The sequence below is a fragment of the Sebastes umbrosus genome, chromosome 6, assembly GCF_015220745.1.
Source record: "Sebastes umbrosus isolate fSebUmb1 chromosome 6, fSebUmb1.pri, whole genome shotgun sequence".
NCBI lineage: Eukaryota > Metazoa > Chordata > Actinopteri > Perciformes > Sebastidae > Sebastes > Sebastes umbrosus.
This window is the reverse complement of record NC_051274.1, coordinates 27,607,479-27,629,103: the sequence shown is the minus strand read 5'-3', so window position 1 is coordinate 27,629,103 and position 21,625 is coordinate 27,607,479. Positions and strand designations below refer to the sequence as shown.

The window sequence follows — 21,625 nt, the reverse complement described above, 5'->3', positions numbered from 1 at the left end:
AGGTTTAGGAAAGAAAAGATCATGGTTTTGGTTAAAATAAGTAACGTAACGTTTGCCTTTCTGTTTGTACAGCGGAGGACGACAGAACCGAAAGGTCTCAACGACTCCTGACTGACATTTGACTGTCTGATAACACGTAACCTACTGTTGGGGTAAACAGGCGGTCAGCACAGTTTACTTATTATGATTATTTAAACTTAATTAAAATGGTAAAACGATGAGTATAAAACATCCATTCGTACTGAAGACAGTAGGCTGATTAGGTAGGTGAGTAGGAGATTCTGTTTTAGACAGGAACTCTTATTTGAATACAGCATTGAGTTTGTCACTGTACATATTTTATATGTGTTATAAATAAAGCTGTTTTAAAAAAACAACAACATCCACCTTTGCACAGTGTAGTGCAAATGCAGTTGCTTGTCTTTTTCCTCAATCCTTATGAATTCTCCTTCATATCTTTCCTCATATCTCAACGTTTTCATCGAGGTCAAGGAAAAGTGGTTTGGAAAAGACATTAGGAAGTATTTTTTTGACTATTCGACCGCAGCCTCTGTCTTTTCTGGGAACATCCTTTAATGTGCAGGACTGACGTGTTGACAGCAGCAACAGGAGCGGGTTTGGAGACAGATGCTGTATGGATGTATAGTGGAACAAAAGGTGATGTTACATATGGATTCCCACTGGAGACATGGGATTATAGTGGTACTGAAGAGAAAATGTACATATCACTTTCAGTACAGCACAGTCTGCAGCACAAGGGAGACAATTTTAAGGTGTTGAGAAGCTCGATCTCAGAAAACCATTTTCCCCTTGTGGTGCGACCTGGGAAAAGAGTTTAAAAAAAAAAAAACGTCTTACAATAATATTGTGACCAACGGTCTCTTCATGTGTTTCCAATGTTCATTCATGGATGAATACATTAATGTCCAGCAAAATGCTTTCCAACATGTGAGGAATGAAACGAGAGTTCCAACTTAACGTCATTCAATGGCTGAGCACTGACAGACAGGCTGCAGAATTTGCTATCAAATAACATTAAATGATTAAACTGGTGTGAAAATGTATCCGTAGATAGAAGTTGGTGTGAGCGTCCCTCAGGCTCACAGCGGTCATTAAGTCTTCAACGTCAAAATAAGTTTTAAATCCATCAGTGATGCAGCCTGTGTGAGAATAGAAGACCCTCTTCTTCATCGCTATCATAACTTTTTGAACTCACTGTTCGATCTTCTGCTCGGATTTTACGCTTTGTTGCTTAAAGGGAATTTCTTCACGTTGTGTGAAAATAAAACCGATGCCATTGCTCATCCTCTTCTTCTCCTCTCACTCTCTCTGCAGACCTGCTGTCCACCAACAGGTCGTCTATCTTCAGCGGTCATCACGGCCATCTCTCTCTTACCGCCGTCTTCCTGGATGAGTACCGTGACCGCCTCTTCCTGGGAGGGAAAGACATCCTGTACTCTCTCATGCTGGGACCTGCCAGCAGCGAGTCCAAAGAGGTGAGGACGATAAATAATATCAGTTAAAGTTATTCAACGTATTCCGCTCCGATGATTGATGCATTGTAAAAGGTTACTTACTGTACAGTCTACATTCATCGCTCCATTTTGATTTAAGTTGCAGTGAGTCTGCAAGTGGTTTCAATCTGTGAAAGATAATATACGACTTGAAGAGATAGGCGTACGATTTTGTGTTTTTTCCAGAATTCCCTCTTTGCAGAACATCTGTTTAAGCATTCTTAAACTCATAAATCTACCATAGACGTGGTGACTCAAACCTGAACAGACATTTTATTTTATATTAATGATATTACATCATAACTGAAACTGGAACAGAAAACAGTGAGGAAAATATTACATGAAGCTTCAGGAAAGCCCAGTTTTCAGAAAAAAATGATAAAAATGAATGGATCGCACACCTGTTTTCTGGCAACCTGCTCTCACAGTAAGGTGTATAAAAACCACGACATAACACAGACACATTCCGCGTGTCATGAGTACACATTTTAGCCTTTTCGCACGCTTTCCACAATTAGGTTTAAGCAAGAAAACCACAAACTTAGGTTCAGGCCTGAAAGCCACTTATTTAGGTTTAGGAAAAATGTCATGTTGGGCTTAAAATAAGTACGTAAACTAAGTAAAATATGTACGGAAAACAACACAATTACAGAAAATACGCCACACGTCACTTAAAAACATGTGACAAACATCACTAACGTAACTTACAAAACAAAGCACCGGTCTCTTGAAAGTCCTGTGTTTGTTGGACCCATCCACCTACCCTCTTGCCCACCGTAAGTGGTCCTTCTCGCTTTTTATACTACATTACTAGCACTAAAGGCTTTGCGCATTATCGTGGCATTCATACTGGCTGTTTCTGGGGCAAATTTCAATCAATACTGGACTTTATACATTACTGATTAGTATACATTCAAATTTGTGGATAAACAGATTTATTGCAGTACGATTCTTCCTCTTGTCCTATAAACAGAGTTGTTCTAACCTAAACAATCAAAATTATGATGTTCTGCTTCTTTTGCCAAAACCTTTCTACAACCTGTAAAAGTGCAGCTAGTCGTAAATCAAACCTTGTTTTTGCATCTACGTCACCTTTAATCAGTATATCTAATTTATCATTCAGACTTGTCAAACACAGCAGTTATACTGCGAGAGTTACAGTTTCTTTGGCTCACCAGAAAGACACGAGAGATTAATTATGATCCAGAAGTCAGATCTGATAACTGAGCTGCAGATGTCCACTGTCATCAAACACTGAGAGTCTGACTAACAGAGCGAAGAATGCTATCACCATCTCAGATTTTGGATCTTTCATTTGGAAACTTAACTGTTTAAATAAAGTTTATTTATTTCAAGAATCACAGAGTTTATGTCACAGTGATGCAATCATTCGGCAGTTAACAATTATGGAAAAACACATATCTCATATTAGAGTGGAATTCATATTTCATGTCTTTTATTCAGGAACAGAAGACGTAGATATACATTTAGCTGTGATTTGTGGAGTTATTTTATCTTTGAGTTATATCTTTTGAGTTTTTATTAGAAGGCTTTGACACTAGGGAAATGAGCAGATTTAAATTAAAATTGTATTTCAGTTCCACGTGTATCTGTAGAAGAATAGTTCTGGGAAAATATGCAGCATATTATTAATTCATATTTCACTTTCCAGTAGGGCGCCCAGTTTACTCTGTGCTCCAATAAACTGGTTTAAACGCAGAATAAAAATAACTCTTTAAAACAGAAAACCTTAGTGTGCTTCAGCGCTTTAGCTAAGAGCAGCAGTGTGTGCATGTGCATGTGAGTGTATCTGCGCTCATTCATGGGTCAAAGACACTGTGATGACACAAAGTGAATGGGTGAACAGGGAATTTAAGTAAACAGAGAGCCAGATGTCGCCCACCTCATCCTCCCTTTAATTCCTCTCTTAGCCTCCTCTCACTGCTCTCCGTCTTGGCTGACGATCACACATGAAGCTCGCTGATATTCTGGTCTGCTTCAAGGCAAGCTGTGTGCGCCTTAATGCCCGGGCTTTTATCGGAGCCAGCCGTTATGAAATCCATCCGTGGTGCCAATTCAATGAAACAAAGGTTTACAAGATGACACATCTGTCAAATACTCCTCTATAAACCAGCGCTGAAAGAAGGAGAAAAAGAGAAGAACTGAATGAATATAAAAAATTATCACTCCAAGAACACATGTTGATGTTGAATTAATGTTGCCGTGACAACCAGCATTGATGTCGAAAACTGTAGGGCAGCTGAACTAGAGCCAGGGGTCGATTAGCCTAGCTTAGCATAATGACTGGAAGCAGGAGGAATCAGCTAACCTGTCTCTCTCCCAAGTTCAAAAATACACCACGAAACTCCACGTAAAAAATGCAAACTGTAATTTTTACATTTCTGTTTATGTACAGATTTAAACGAGACTCGGTCAAAACCGAGTATATGGCTGGACCGTGTACGGTCAGTCTGTGAATTTGTGGCTAAATTGTTTCACATATAGTCAGTGGTAATGTCTATAATGTTAAATCCAGAGGTTAATGTCCACCAGGTCCGGCGAGGACACTAGGGAACGCGTTGCTCCACTCAACTGGTCGTTCAAGCAGTGACGTACCCTCTAATGCACCTGATTGGTCCCTGGTTTTTTCCTTATGGTTTCAAACAGGAAACATGGCGGCCTGCTTGAAAACTTTCTGTTATTCAGTTTAAACAATACACCAAAATCTACTTCTGAAAACATTTTAAGCAAGAAATAGGCGATGCCACTGCTGAATCTTGTTTCATTTTAGAACTAGATCGTCTAGTTTGAAAGCTTGGTCCAAGTTTCGTGAGTCGGACATGTCGCGCTGGACGGGCTGATTTGCATAAAGTTGAGATTTTTCAACTTTATGCAAATACAGACCCTCTCCAACTCACCGCAACACTCCCACCATGCACTGGGCGACTGCTTCTCCTGCTTTCCATAGGAAATGAATGGAAAGTGTTGAGACGCCCTTCGTCACTGGATCTGGTGGAAATGCGCTGACACGCCCCTCCCCCTAATAACGTAAACAAAGGTCTTTTAATTTTGAAAGAGCAACGGCCAATGAGGAAGCTCCAACACTCGGCCGACCAATCGTATAACTTCATCCCTCAGTGACAGACTTTTGCGTTTGTAGGGCTGCCCCAATGCAGTCCAGCCAAAAATGAGATGCAACATATTAATTGTGAGCTTTAAAGGTGCTAGTAGGTGTATTTTTGTACTCAGGATAGAGCTAGCCATTCCCCTAGGCTTCCACTCTTTATGTTAAGCTAGGATAACCATGTCTCTGTTCCAGTTCCATTACCGCAACACCATCAACCATCGCTGTATCGATCTTATCATCTCACTTTCGGATAGAAATTGTATAAGTCTATGTCCCAAAATGTGTAACTATTACTTTAAATTTATTTTGTAAAGATGTGCATGTGTTTGGGTTGAATGTCATCCTGTCAGCACCTTTTTTGTTTCGGTATCTACTGCAGCTGTAGAAACACCCACGAATAAGTCTGACTAATAATGTTATGTGACTGAAATGTTTCCACTGGTTGCCAAGCAAATAACAATTGTTTCATTCATTGCATTCCTCTGGCTTATCAGCCTTGTGGTATGCTCAAACTTCTTATTGTGCATCTGAAGTTTTCACAACCAGAATGAAGTTGTAAACCTCTGTGAAATATATTACACCAGCCGGTTGTTGTCCAGCTCAAACTCCAGCCACATTATCTTTTTGTCATAAAAAACCTAGTTTGCCACGCTTTCCACTATAACTCTGAGCAGCAGTGTAGTAAAAGTGGAAATATGGGAGTAAGGTGTAACCCTAAACACGAGGCTTTGGTTGAAAGCAAGTCAGATGGCATTAAATCAGTGCACCCAGCGTGTTTCTGCTCAAACTGGATCCAGTTATTACTGAATCACATCTGGGAAGTGGAACAATTGGCTTAGTGATTTTTACCAGGAATAACTAAAATAAAATAGTGATTTAGTTCATGTAAATGTTTCATATGATGGAGTAAATATTCCACTTTAGCAGGCATGATTGGTATTTGATATACCATATTTGATTATTGTATATCAAATGATGGTTTCATTCTTTTGGCATGTAAATGTGGTTGGCACCTCTAATACGTTCCAGCATATTCAGGCAGCTGGTTCAGTGTTTGCTTGCGTGCAGCGTATCTTATGTTGTGCCTCCTTGGTGATTTTGGAGATGGCTTCTGGCCCAGCTTACTGTGTGTAGCTTAACTCCAGAGTAATCCCTTTGGCCTCAGAAGAACATGTTAAAAGTGGCATGCTAATAAAAGCAGAAGGTTGTGTTGAAATTTAAACCTTCCCCCCAGATAATATACTTTTTTCTCAAGTTTTTGGACTGAAAAGTGCAAAGATTCTTATAATGTTCAATATTTAAATCAGGCATCTCTAGCTTTGTTGCATCCCGATTCAGTCGAAAATAAACTCATCGCGTCCCATGATTCAATCTGTCGGCTTCTGCCAAATGTTGCTTTGGCTCAGCAACACTGAGCTGACAAAGAAGACAGATGGTTTTGTGCGAAAATTACAACTGAGTCGACTGAAATGGAAAAGCATCTGCTTACATCAGCATGCATGATTTTGCTACATACGGTAGCTTAGGTCACAGCTATTATACTAAACAGTTACATAAACACGATTGGGACATTCATGGCCACAGGGCTTACGGAAATCATATAACAATCTGATAAAATTAATGCATTTATATGATATTATATTCCTCAGTTGGTATAATCTGAGTATAAAGTAAAGTGTGAAGTATACTGGAGGGTTTTGATGTGATGCAGGTTGTTTAGTAGCTGGCACATGAACAAAGAGGTCATTTGATGATTTCTATCTTTTCATGATTTTGGCTGACTTCTACAGTAGTCTGTCTGGAGCTAGATAATGTTTGTGAAGATCCTGTTTAGTCACCGGGGCTTTAAAGTTCAGTTTGAAGTTAAAAGGAAGGACTGTGTTCGTGACCATCCTGCTTGGCTCGCTTGTTTCCAGCTCTGGAGAGATTTTTCTGCAGTTCACATAAACACTGTTCCAAGTTCAAAGACATAACAAATGTGATTTATATCTGAGGGTGGATTGAAAATTAAAGAGCACTTTGAAGAGGCAGAGTCTCACTGATGAAGTGTCAAGAAACAGTTAAACAGAGGAAGGAGCGTACGGCTGGCGGAGGTCGGCCATGTTTCCTAAAGCGTGCGGAGCGAGACTCTTGGACGATGGATGAATATTACAGTACACTGACTCCAGACGGTTGCCAGCCAAGTTTTAGACGTGCAGGGCCTGATTTCACAGTACATCAGTGTCAGTCAGGCATACTATCAGCCTGCTTTAGGTCAGACTGTGTGTGTTAGCCAGGCCTTTCGACAGGCACGCATTCCTATCAGTTCAGCATCATGCCAAAGAAACTGGTCCAGAGATCCAGAGCCAAGTTTAAACCGGCCCTAATTTATTTATTCATTTCAGTCAGGCTTGAAACAAATTGTTGTTTCTAATGGATTCCCACACTTGCAAGCCAGATTGTTAGATACAAGCAGACTGGGTGTCAGACTGACCTTCTAATCAGACGGTGTGAAGGTGGAGCTGTCTAAAGGAATAGTTTTACATTTTCTGGAAATGAACTTCTTTGCTTTCTTGTTAAGAGTGCACAGACGTGGCACAGTAAATATAAGGCTACAGCCAGCAGCTCGCTAATTTAGCTTAGAACAAAGATTGGAAACAGGAGGAAGCAGCCTGGCTCATTCCAACAGTAACAAACTCAATTGACCTTACACCATCTGAATTCAAGTTTCTCATTTTCACCGAACTAAGACTTAATTGCCTTGTTAACTCATCATAAAACACACTTCATTCAAACGTGAAAGAAACAAACCAAAACTCCTGAGCTGTGGCTCTCACCCATTCTTCTGAGACATATCATGAAATGAGCAAAATAAAAGGACAAAAATCAGTCCAAAAAAAACAACATTTGGCAATGTACTCAGACAATCGCCAATAGCCAATATATTCGTCCAATCGCCCACCCTTACCAGCAACTCTAAAGCTCACTAGCAATTTGTATCTTGTTTGTTTACCCTCCACAAAAACCAAAGTGTAAAACCAACAATTCACCGGGGGGTTATGTGTCGATCTATTTCTTAGCCGGACCAGGCAACGAGTAGAGACCCCAGGAAGTTATTGGTCCCAGGCAAGAAATAGTCCTATTCTGGATACAATATACTAAGTTGCTAGCTTCATATTTACTACACAGATATGAGTGGTAGCAATCTTCTCTAACTAATAATTGTACTCAAGGTATTATAAAAGTATCTCAACAAATATTCCTAATAAGGTCAAATACAATTAAGTCAGGCGGGAATATCAGTTGCCAAGGCAACACTGTTTTTGTTCAGGTTAATCAAATCAAGTGCAAATCAACGTGTTCTAAAAAATCACATTATCAAATTAAAGAAATTCCAAGATGAACAGAATGTGTTGTTAGAAAACATATATTGCAAATATGATATTATAGGATGATTCAAATTAGACCTATTATCCTGCCTGAAGCAACTAAAGTGGCAATATATAATATATACCGGTAGTATTAGTAAAAAAATACATAGAAAACCGACATTCTCAAATTATGTGTGCAACTGAGTATTTGTGTAGGTTTTTCCTTACATAATAAGACTGTAAGTCTATAGACTACAAATATTTGTAGTTGCACCAAAGTTGATATGAAATACCTCCTTTGAGCCAATAGTTTGCATTGCCATGAAGATGTCTTCAATACACTCCTCAATTTGATTTATATCCTGTCTGATTTTTCATTGTATACGTTGGATTTTTATTAATGTTTGTCATTTTCTATGATATTAGGATGGTTAAAGTATTTCCAGGCTCTCCATTGTCACATCTTTTATCAATGCAAAGAATCTGAATCTTTGTGAGCCAGGTTTCAGTCGTCCTGATTTACAGTGAGTCCCACTGTGCTGGCTGTGATGAATTGGGGTTTATGATAAAATCCAACTCAAACTTTACTGCTGATATGAAATTCAGGGTGTGAAAAGCAAAGGAGGAGAACTCATAATTTTCTCTCATCTTTTCAACTCTCTCTATTTCTGTTTCTATCACTTCATCACTTCCCATTCACACACACACTCTTAAAACCCCCTATAGCTACCACAATGGCCGCTATACACACTCTCCACTGAACATAATCAGTAACAGTAATGCAACTCAGGATCATTTGTTTTCCTCTCTGGTTTCTTTTCTCCCTGTTAGCCAAAACAAAGTTTCCAGACAAAGAGTTATTGTGTCTCTGGTCGTCTGCACAAAACTACGTAATTGTCTCAATACTGACACAGACTTTCCCCTCAGTGGCAATTGGATTTCATTTTTCATTTGCTGAAAGCAGCGTGAAAACTAGCCCCATTGTTTCAGGTCCAAATTATATTCCAATTTTTGTGAGATTCACCTCTTCACCTTGATGAATTGGCGGAATGAGAGGAAGACTTTGGGGCTTTCCTAATCAGGAAATCTTGGATCTTTACTGTGAGAACTTGAGTTGAAAATTGAAGAGAGTTTCATTTATTTATACTCTCTTTTTTAAGCTCCAGATGGTCTTGTTAGGATACTCTGAAGGTTTGGCTGAGCAAAGCGTTCCTGCTTGTTTATAGCCAAAGGTCTAATTTCATTTCAGTCACAAAAGAGAAGATTGACACTGAAGGGGACCGAGTCTCTGGAGTCAAGACTTTTACTTTTACATCTATAGCGAGTATAGAGTCTTTCACAGCATCACAAAGATCCTCTTTGTTTCTGTTTTGGATGCTGTTGAGTACGTATTGTCCATAATAGGCAAGAGTGTTTCCAAAAGAGTAATTAAACTGGAAAAAATACTTATATCTTTACTATCGCGATATAGGCTAGGCCTATATATATATATATATTTTTCTCTATAATATCACTTAAAACTAATTTTGCAATCAAGTTCTTAAAATGAGAAAATACTCAGTACTTTTTCCATTTGTCAAGTATTTAATTCACACAAGAGTATACAATAATAGGCTTACCAGGTGGTTATTTTATATAGACTAGTTATTTATTTAATTACCAGAAAACATGCTATATCGTGATATATATCTTTATCGAGATATGAAATGATCTATATCGTGATGGAAGATTTTGGCCACATCACCCATCCCTATAGCCTGTTCTGGTATTAAGAAAGCTATTAAAAAAACCCACTTTCAAATATTTAAGGTGGTATTTAAGGTTTAAGCTTGGTTTTAGCTGTAAATTTCAATTTAAATGTGTTTTATTTCCTTGATAAAGGTAAAGTTCAACCAAAGTATGAAAAACAAAAACAGTTTATTGCTTTAATGCAATCGTATATAACCATGCAGATAGTTTTGGTTTTGAGATGCACATCTGTCTCCAGATGTGCTCACCTCCATTGTACTGAAATAGAGGCAGAAATATCAGAGACAGATCATCTCAAAACCTGGGCTTATAAAATCTAAATCATCTGTTTGGCTTCAAATAGAGGTATGTTAGAAAATATGTTTGTTTTTGTATTTTTTTTGTGTGATTTGGATGAACCAACCATTTATACAACTGGAATAACCAGAATGATAAATGTGTCTGTCATCTCTCAATCAAAATGTCAGCTTTACTTGCCAAAGGTCCTCGTCTCTTCATTCCAAAGCTTTTGTTTCGTCATACGTAGAGCATCTGCTCTGCTCCATGTGCCTCTAATTGCTGTAGAGTTCATTTGCAGGGAAAATAATTCAAATCTAACAACACACGGGCTGATTATTATGTTTTGATTGCATTAACAGATCAGTAACATAAAGCCTGTGTGGGTTCAACAAGGCAATTACATTTTGCAATATGGCTCAATAGGGTAATGGTTTGCATTACTTCAAAGATATGAGGTCATTAATCATCGTTTTTTTCTTCTTTCTCTGTTCCTCCATCTTTCTTTTTTTCTCTTCCTTCATAGATCTACTGGCCTCCATTACCCGGCAACAGAGAGGACTGCATTCAAACAGGGAAGGAACCACAGGTAAGCCATTGACTTTTAATTCCTGCTTGTTGCACGCATACAGTGTCTTTCCAAAATAAACTTCCGATGTAGGTTTACTTGGTTAGGTTTAGGCAACACAAGTACTTAGTTAGGCTTAGGAAAAGATCATAGTTTGGGTTAAAATAGTTGGTTGAGTAAGCAAGCTACATAACAAAACTAAGGTAAAGGAAGTCAACGTTGGTTGGACTTGGTTTCACCCGCGACATGAACAGCGATCTCTTGTGTGAAAGTCTGTGTTTGTTTGTCCCAACCATCTACCCCGACCTCCTCCCTAAAGCGGACTTTCTCAGTCTTTATAATATGTCAGCTGATATGACCATCTAGTGGGTTGCATGGATAGGTTTACATTGGAGTCAGTTGAAAGCCTGGTGCGTCTCATACAGACGCTAAAGGGTGCCTCGGTGCGTTGGTTTCAGACGGCGAGGGTCACTGACCAAGCGTTGGTATTTGACGAGTTGGGAGTGAGAATTGGTTGTTAAAATATGTGTGTCTGAAATCTGAACGCACCGAGAGACACTTTCTCTTTCCCGCTCCTAATCTGGAAGTTTTTATACCGAGTGCTGCCTCACTCGCCTTCTTATAGTCCTCAAGTTTCCATTCTCGAGAGATCACCTGATCCAGACACCAGCCTACCAAACTGCTTCTCATATAAGCCTCTTTTTTAGCCAGTCTTTGCACGATTGTCTATGTTGCTTTGCTGCTGTAGCCGTCAAGACCTGTTTCCTGCCCGCACTTTGTACCAACTGTGTTGCCAATGTCCTGTCCTGTTTGCTGACTGTTGGATTTGTTTGCCCATGGCCTGACCGCCTGCCAGTTTTGGCAGCCTTTTATTCTACCAGCTTGGTATTTTCCATTTGGATTCTCATAAACTTGAACTCTGACAGACAATGTGGTCAAAAACAAACTCAACAGACCCTGCTTTTTCCATAAATGAGGTGACTGCGTTGACCTATGCCGTTGAGCAGCTCTATGCGTTTTGCCAGAATGCCTCCAGTGAAGAGCAGAGAAGCAGCTGGCACATGTGTCCCAGGCTTGTCAAGTTGGTGTAGGAGCTTTCAGAGATTTTGGCTGAATCCCGCTCTGCTCTCAGTGGTTCTTCTGTCTCTTCCAGTTCTTGCCTAATTTATAGAAAGACATTTTAATGAGTTGAGACCCAGGATACAAAATATTAATGCATTCGCGGCCCCCTTTTTTAAGAGCAGTCCCCAAATGGCACATGTTGTGACAGAAAGTACAAAATGTGCCTCCAGCAGTATAACAAACTAAGTGTACAGTAAATGGCATACTTGGACAGTTTAGTGCCACGTTGCTCCCCCACATCCCTGAGAAGATACAATAAACTAAAGACCATTATTAACTCTAATGAAGTCTGAATAAGACCAATCATTCTTAGTGAAGAGACAGAGAGGTGCATGACAGAGAAAGCTTTCAGAAGACTTTTATTGTTCTGTGAAGGAGGAACATTGAGGCAGGACTTCATCTCTTAATGAGTGCTGGTAATTCAGAGGGAGGAAAGGAGGAGATGGAGTTTAGGAAAATAAAAGGAGATAGGGAGGAAAGTGTAAAACATGCAGGACGAGAGGGGAGTATGAGAGAAGAGAAGAAAACAAAGGAAGGACAGTGTTCATGTAATTATGACCATGCTTACGACAAGAGAAAAGAGGAAAGGGAGATTCTGAAGCAACCAACTAATGAAAAGAAACAAACCATTATGGAGTAAAGTTTCAGCATAAAAAAAAAAAACATAATGAATGGAACCAGTGTGCAGGAATGTGTCAGCACCTTGAGACGGTTCTCCTCCTCACAAGCTGACTCAGCTTTCTGTTTGTCAGCCTGGAGGAGGTTAAAATATGTTGTATGTTGTATTTCACAGCAGATGGAAAGAGGAGGGGGGAGAGAGAAGAAGATTAAGATAATGATGGTTATACAAGCATCGACAGGAAAGAAAGACCTGACAAAGTAAAAGCAGGTAGTGCAACTGTTTGCTGGAGTGAGTTTAGCTAGCAGCTTGGCTCTATAGAGATGGCAATGCCCGTCTGTAGGTTGATCCACCACTTTGGTCAAGACTGAAATATCTCAACAATATAAGTTTCACTTTCACTTTACAAACGTAGTAATTTTAAGAGTTTTTTTTCCTAAACCCAACTAAGTGGTTTTGTTGCCTAAACCTAAGCAAGTGTTTTTGTTTGCCTGCATATAGGCAGGAGGTCAGGGTGAATGGACGGGTCAAACAAACCCAGGGCTTTCACCCAGTGATTGCTATTTGAGTTCCGTGTGAAACCAAGTCAACGTTGACTTATGTTGACTTTACTTTCTTACCTAACTTATGTACTTAACTAACGCCACATGCATAAGTTACGTAACAAATGTAGCCTACTTATTTTATGTAACAAACATAATTATTTGAATCCAAATCAAGGTCTTTTCCTAAACCTAACCCAAGTAGTTTTGTTGCCTAAACAGGTTCTGCACTGCTCATGTTTCTGGACATTCATAGGAGAATGCACGAAAAATTAAGAATATCTTGATATCATACAATCCGTTGTATGAGGATATACACTCACCGGCCACTTTATTAGGCACACCTGTTCAATTGCTTGTTAACACAAGTAGCTAATCAGCCAATCACATGGCAGTATCTCAATGCATTTAGGCATCTAGACGTGGTGAAGACGACTTGCTGAAGTTCAAACCGAGCATCAGAATGGGGAAGAAAGGGGATTTAAGTGACTTTGAACGTGGCATGGTTGTTGGTGCCAGACGGGCTGGTCTGAGTATTTCAAAAACTGCTGATCTACTGGGATTTTCACGCACAACCATCTCTACGGTTTACAGAGAATGGTCTGAAAAAGAGAACATATCCAGTGAGCGGCAGTTGTGTGGACGGAAATGCCTTATTGACGTCAGAGTTCAGAGGAGAATGGGCAGAGTGGTTGGAGATGATAGAAAGGCAACAGTAACTCAAATAACCACTCGTTACAACCAAGGTATGCAGAATACCATCTCTGAACGCACAACACGTCCAACCTTGAAGCAGATGGGCTACAGCAGCAGAAGACCACCCGGTACTAGCACCGTCCACTTTATTAGGTACACCTTGTACCTAATAAAGTGGCCGGTGAGTGTACGTTAAGAGCTGCTAACATGGCTGTAGACTCTTAGTCTTGTTAAGATGATAACACAACCAAAGAAAGCAAGCAATAACGGAAGGAGGAATAAATTAAGGAGGGAAGGAAGAGATTTTGTAATGAAGTCTCTTTTCTTTGATGTACTGAGACATCGTTAAATTTGGTCCCAGTTGTAGAAGAAGCCCTCTGTGGCTTTAGAGGAGCTCAGAATACATAAACTGGCACTAATTACTGGTTTACACACACACACACACACACACAAGAAGAAGAAGACACTGTTGTACGAGTTGTAAAAGTACTGTGACTTTTTGTGTCTGTTTGTTAAGAAGTCTGACAGTCACGGCCATCTGGAACGGGTTAGAATGTGTGTGTGTGTCTATAGGTATATGTTCACTGTGTTTGAAGTGGCAGGTGTGTCTTGGGTGTCTTATATCAGTTTTATTAGGTGTTTACTCTGGATGCTAGGTGCATTAGCGCTACTGTACTGTCCATAGCAGAGAGGAGGTCACAACGCATTATTAGACAGGTCTTAAAACAGGATGTGTGTAACTCAACCTTACTTGTGCCAAAGGAGCCATAAAGAGCATGTATGTGTGTGTTTATATGTGAGATATTGTGTGAATAAAAGATAGAGATGTTTGTCTCCTTATGTTAAACTACACATGCATCTCTCTGCATTCCTTCACGTCTCTCTATGGTTCAGAGTTTTTTGGTGTCAAATTAGACGGATTACTGCTGTATCCCATGGTATCTACAAAGCAAAAGATGCACACACACACATGTTCCAACTCATATGTTTGCTGTCTGCGTCTGTTAAACATAACGGAGTTTGACAAAAAGTGGTAGAGGTTGAAAGGTCAGAGGTCTTCACATTGTTTTTATGGACTTAGAGTGTATGTGTTTGGTGATAGAGAGAAAGACCTATGAGTCAGAAAGAAAAAGAGAGAAATTTCCTGTCCTCTATATACTTTATAGCTGCATGACCATCCTCAATACAAGGTACATACCTTGACATTAGTGAGAAATAAGTCAAGCAGTCCTTTTTTATCTCTTTAATGAAAGCCTCTGTCTCCGCAACCTTCTACTGATAAGTGTCTACCACCTTAAACATGTTGTTACTGATAGCGTTTCCTCCCATAGTCACAACCCCCTCACCTTCACCATCATTAATTATAGCTCAGACAAATAAATAACCGGCGGAGGGGAGGCACTCAGTGACTTCAGTCAAGCATGCAGTGTCTTGCTCCGGCTGTTAACACATTTTTCTGCTCCATCTATCTGCATCTTCTGCTTACAATTGGATTGATTTATCTAATCGGCTCCTTCGTCTCTAATGCGTTGAAATTGTGACACATTATAATGCTGTGCGTGTTGAGCACAAACAAAACTTTTTGAGCACAGAGCAGGGATCATAGCAGAGATGGCAAGTGTGTGGATAATTGAGTTTTGACAAAAATAGCGAGGCATTGCGTTTGCAAGTCAGAATTCCATACATCACTACCAGTGCCTGATTTGGACCAAAAAAGGTGCCAGTACCCTAATTAAGTAGTTTCATGACATGATCTTTGCATGTGTCTTGGATATATTTATATTTATACACACTGTATATCTTGGTAATAAACCCCACTTCAAATGTATTTTTGTTTGCATTTCTCTACATACACATTAGGCCTACATATGACATTCATTTCCACAGTTTGTACATGTATATTTGGTTAATAAAAACATTTTATGTAGCTTTGATACCAATGACATTGTACACAAATATAATATTGCTTATATGCTACGATAAAACCAACTTAAAACATGATATCTGTTGGCCGACAGATTAAATTGGAAAATGAGAAGGAATACCAAAGGCAATTTCAGTGCTGTTTTCTCATTATGCAAGCTATGTGTTTACACAGGGACAGCTTGACTCACGATGAGGTGGCAGTATGCAGTAAGAAGTAAGGGTACTCACGTGGACAAAAATCAGAAGTGCCGGTACTCAGTACTAGTGAGTAAACACAGGGCTTTCATCCAGGAGACCACTGTTTGTGTCCTGTAGTAGTTTTAAGCCCAATCATGCAGTTATATCCTAAACCTAACTAAGTGGTTTCGTTGCATAAACCTAAAGAGTCAAAAAATTCAAATATTTTAGCTTTGGACAGCGATGCCGTCTGCCGTTACCGTTGCCAGTATTCTCTGCCCGCCTCACCTAATTTTACTGTCCCGCTCTCGTCCACTAAAATAATATCCGGTTTTCCGTCTACCGTCGGCCTGATTCCAAGTGAATGTAACTTGAAAGTATAAAGTGATATCAGTAAACTACGCAGTAGCACCACAAATTAAACTTCCAATTTCTACTTAAGAATAGTACCTGAATATAATTCCTTGAAGTATTGAGTCCTCGATGGGACAGAAGCAGGGCCAGTATACTATATGCAATGTCATTCGTGTGCATTGGGAAATTACGTTTGTTTGAAGCTTAAAAAAACCCTGTAAATCTCTTAAGACTGAAAGTATACTTCACTGTTTACAGTGGTATGATACTGAACTAAACAGTTAAACATGTGGGCTCCAGATTTGGGACAATACAGCAGCTCCTCTTTATGGCTTTTTAATGTTTTTTGATTACTATTAATGAGAAAAGGATGCTGCAGAGGATAGAGACAAAGAGATCCAGTGTGGTCTGTCTGCTGCTCTTTTTGCTGCCAAAATGTTGTTAAATGTTGGTTGCAGCTCTTACGCCCGCCAGGAAGCCAAGTTGGTGACAGTGTTTTTTTTATTCTAAAATGAAAAATTGATTGGTTACATGGTGGGAGTAGCTGCTAGAAGTTTGGAAAAATCCTCTCATACAGTTTGGCCAGAGTTTCCTACCATGACTAAATGTTTTCAGCGCTGTTTAGAAGTCAATCGAGAGAAAAATGGCTTCTTTGAGGATCAAACAGCTGCTGAGACCAAAGACTTGGAGAGGCCAGTCCATCCAGCTGTCCGGCTTTCAACTGCTTTTATGATATTTGTGTGTGTCTGTGATTGTGTTTGTGTATGGGGTCCTGTTGACTGGAGTCTTGTACAAGTGTATATTTATGTGTGTGTGTGTGTGCGCGCGTCAATGTGTTGGTCCTCATTTCCTGTTAGTATAACAGAATCTGAACGTTGGCTGTTTATACTGGAAACTGTTCTCCATGTCCAAACCTGCCTCTCCCTGCCCGGGTCACTCATTCATACAACATGTTTGACTTCTGGAGCTCCATGTTAGCTCTACCACTGGGCTCCACGGACACTGCTAATAACCTGGCTACGACCACAACAGTAAAGTCCTATCAAGTAAAATTATCCATGCAGCAGCTCAGTGTTGGCCCGAACTTCCTTTGTTCCTCTTTAGTGTTTGAAACCGTTCTTCCAATACAACAACGACAACGCTAGCTTGCATTCAACAATGTGCCAAAGAGGTTAAGAGTTCACGATTGTCTGCCCGCCAACGACAAACTTGGAGAAGAAATAGAATGAGAAACATTTTCCTGGTCCTTGAGCAAAAATCTATGTGTACTGTAGCATATTTAAAAATGAATGTGTCATGGCCAAATTGTGATGCTGTGTTCAACTTAGTGTAAACAAATCAGACCATGATTAAAATGATTTGTAGCCTGTTACTGCTTGTATTTCTCAAAATAAAGACCACATTTTCCATATATTTTAAACTTTTCCATAAGACTAAAGACATTTGTCTCCACTTAACGCTTTCTGGAGTCCCCTTTTCTTCAATTGGAGGAGTCTGTAGCCAGATGTCAAATAAACTCTTAATTAATCCATTGGACTGGATATGGTTCCTCAACCAGTAGTACAGTTGTTGACCGTCGTTAACCAAATTATTTTGTCATTGTTGTTTCACACAATGTATCCTCATAAAACAGTCTATATGATTTCTAATAAAAAGTTATTTCATTTTCCTACAAATGTTCAGCAACACGTGTCAATTTCAGCTCGTTACATACTAGTTAAGTTTAGGATAAAATTGACTTGGTAAGGTTTAGCCAACAAAACTATTTAGGTTCAGGAAAAGATCGTGGTTTGGCTTAAAAAAGCTACGGAAGTGACGTAACTTAAGTACGGAAGTTATGTGACAAAAATCAACATTGAATTACCCCACCCCGACCTCCTCCCTATAGGGCGTTTGTCGCTCTTTATACTTCCTGGTTCACGATTAAATGGACTATATACAAATTGATTTCATGGGATATATACGAGTTACAGTGCATTACTTTCCATAGGTATAGATACGAATGGTGTATGTGAACAGCCCATTTCACACCTTCATCAGCTATTGAACTTCGATACCTTTAGCTCTCATTGGAAGCTGCTGTTGTATGCTGCAAAATCAGCGTACTCCATGGGAAATCAATCTCAGTATTGTAAATTGTCAAAGCCGGGAGAGGCTGCTAGAGGTCTTGGCAATGTTCTTGTTTGTTTATGTTAATGATACATATTTCTCAGAACCAATGTAGTAATATTCTGATGTTTAAAATTCTAAACATACTATTTTTCAACCCCCAAGACACAAAACTGTGGTTTCTGTGGTCGGTTTAAAAGTTTGAACAGGGTGAAGCAGCATTTGGGAAGGAGCATTTGTGGTCAGCCGACCTCCCCTTGATAATCAAAAGGTTAATAGATGAACACTGTGAGCTTTTGTTTCCACCAGATAGCCTGACCCTGGCTATTTGTCCAGTGATTAAATGTCTCCATTTGAAATGCTGGCTGGATTTTACTGGACTACTCCCATCAAACCACTTCATTTTCTGTTTAACACCACTCCCTTTATTGCCACTTAATCTCAGTGAGACCACACAGATATGTAAAACCCCAAATCCCAGGGTGGGAGAGCAGAGACATATTTCCTCTTTTCAACATTTCATTCCACTCTTTGCTCTCCGCGGCCACACAGATCTCTAAGACGACTCCCCGAGTAGTAGAACGGAAACACAGGAGACAGATTTCTGCTCATTCTCAGTCCACTTGGTAGGCTCTCCTAGACCTCGTATATCTTCTGTAATGACATAGAGACATAAAGTAAAATCCAGTCTTTAATTTTTTTCCCTCCAGGAGATGATTCCAGTAGGCTGGACATACATCTTACACTGGTTTGTCACGACTAAAACCATTTTGGATTAATAATTAGAGGGAAACAACACATCAGATATGCTTCACGTTGATCCCCTCTTCCTCAATAGAAACAACCTTTTTTTGTATAATCAAATACTTAACAGCAAATTTCGATTTACTGAAAGCATTCTTAATACTAAATGTGTTTCTGTTTAGTTTGTTTAGTTTATTTATTGGCCTGGTTTTGTTTGGCTTGAGAAATGAGCCAGCGGGAAAGGGCAATATGGTGATGTAAACTATTTCCCATATACTGCAGTGACATGGTTTACATCAGGTCTGCAGCACCGCAGAGCACTCAAGGAAATGTTTGACTCCGAGTTTGAAAGGGACGTGGGCCACACATAAAATGACTCATTCACGCACTTGCACTTGTAAAAACACAAAGAGACTGTAGCACACATGCACACGTTCATCCGTCGAAATCAGGAAAAGTCATTCACTCACAAAACAAAAAGGCTTTAAAGGCAAAGAACAACAAAAAATATGCTTAAATCATAACATGGCAAACTCAAGCCCAACAGGCAACAACAGCTGTCAGTGTGTCAGTGTGCTGACTTGACTATGACTTGCCCCAAACTGCATGTGATTATCATAAAGTGGGCATGTCTGTAAAGGGGAGACTCGTGGATACCCATAGAACCCATTTTCACCCCTTTGAAAATGGCCATGACAGTCTTTCCTCAACAAAATTTAGAGCAGGTTCGGAGTGTTATTCAGCCTCTTTCCCAAAAAGGTAGTATGACATTATTGGTACCATTGGATTACTTAGGTTTTCTAGTTTCATATGATACCTGTATTTTTACTCTAGCTTTAAAACTGAGCCCACTAGAACCTCAAAAAGATCGATTGCGTTAATGCATTACAGAAATTAGTGGCATTAAAACAAATTTATTTTTTTTGACAGCCCTTATTGTAACGTTTTTGAAAGTTATGTGGTATAATAGCAAGTATAACAAGTGAGAAAGTCCACTACTGGCGGGCAGGTGAAGAAGAAGAAGAAGAAAGAAGAAGATATACTTTATTGATCCCCAAGGAAAAAATCTATTTGGTGGTGGTGAGGTGGATGGGTCCAACAAACACAGGAACTTCCCCCAGGAGATTGCTGTTCTTGTCCCGTGTGAAACATAGTCATTTTAAGGCAAAACCATGATGTTTTTTTAATAAACCTAACCTAGTAGGTTTGTTGTCTAAACCTAACTAAGTAGTGCTATTGCATTTTATGATTTTTTTTGTTGCAATTAACAACATTAACCATGTGTTTAAAACTGTTTAAAACTGTTTAAAACTGTTTAAAACTGCGACCGTAATCCAGGAGAAAATATGTTTCCCTCAAAACGTAATTGAGAATACAGTTTTGTTCTATGGGAACGTAATATCGTTGGAGACACGGGTTGTTTTGAACAGAGACGCACCAGACGCTTATTGTGCAGATATGAGTTTGACCTCGTCAACTTGAGAGAATGACACCCGGCTGTTCCCTTCTTTCTCTGCTGACCCCCGTTCTGTCACCCGCTGCTGTTACAGACAGGAAGTAGGAAGTAGACGTGCCCTCTACTTCCTCTGGGCCTTGATACTTGTTTCCTCAGTCGCCACTTCTTTTGTTCTCACTCGTATTATGTATTCTAGTGTCTGGCCTTTAGACATTGTCCACCCGAGTATCTTTGTTTCTATTTCAGGCCTCCAGTTTTAGCTCTGCATACACAGCAGCTGCTACAAGTTCATCGAAGTTATCGCAGTTAAACTCAGAGTTATTGTTGGTGTCTTCATATCCCTGATGACTCAAAAACCACATTTCACATCAAAATTATCCCTCACATTTTTTTTTATTTTGGCACGCAGACATTTCTGAAGTCTCGACAAAGCTCCTTTGACCCGAATGTGATGAAACTTGTTCTACAACATCAGCGTGTCACGTTGGCTGAAATCCAAAAATCAGAGATACGAGTCCTACGCGGGACACTGAGGATATCACATTTCATCTAATAAAGCCTGTTTCTTGGCCCTCATTACAAACATGTGCGATCAATAAGCCTTGCTAAGAAATCATTTTGGTTCTCGTCAATATCCAGAAAATCAACTTATCTGTATTTGGATGACAGTTATTGTTGCACTGTGTGATTTGATTTATTTAAGGGCCCTTCCCTGGTGTGTGTGTGTGTGTGTGTATGCGTTTACCGTACAGTATGAATGTGTAACATGCATGCAAGAGTGAATTTTTACATCCTGTACCTGGGAGTAATATCCTGCATGAAAGTTTAACAAATATAATTTGTTTTAAATTTTTTCGTTGAATGGAAGTTTATACATTGTTCTTTATCTGTCGGGTCAGTGTGGGGACACCGTAGGTTCACCCCAGCACTGCTACAGCACAGTGAACTTTGTGTCCAGATGGACATTGCAAAACATTTGATATAATTTTATGTATACCTTTTCCCATATTTAGGTTGTAATCTGTGTGTGTATCTGTGTTTTGCAGACGGAGTGTGCCAACTTTGTTCGCCTCCTGCAGCCCTACAACCGCACCCACCTCCTGGCCTGTGGCACCGGTGCCTTCCAGCCCATGTGTGCCTTCATCTACGTGGGGCACAGAGGAGAGGTAAGCCTCGCTGAAGATACTGTATGCAGTGTGTGTGGGAGAGAGCAGCTGCTGGGGAGAACTGTGGGGGCCCACAAAGTATTGTGGGAGAGGGAATGTTTCAGCACATCAGTCATACACAAAAACACAC

At 39.8% G+C, this 21,625-nt stretch overlaps 1 protein-coding gene across 2 annotated transcripts in view; it reads left to right on the top strand.

Annotated features, from left to right (window-relative positions):
* Positions 1-21,625, top strand: part of sema3bl (sema domain, immunoglobulin domain (Ig), short basic domain, secreted, (semaphorin) 3bl) — a 73,112-nt gene that overhangs the window by 18,660 nt on the left and 32,827 nt on the right. For both annotated transcript variants that reach the window (XM_037772465.1, XM_037772464.1), the window contains exons 2-4: positions 1,336-1,496; positions 10,543-10,605; positions 21,376-21,495. In XM_037772465.1, the coding sequence (XP_037628393.1) occupies positions 1,336-1,496; positions 10,543-10,605; positions 21,376-21,495 (344 nt within the window). The remainder of the gene's footprint in view (positions 1-1,335; positions 1,497-10,542; positions 10,606-21,375; positions 21,496-21,625) is intronic.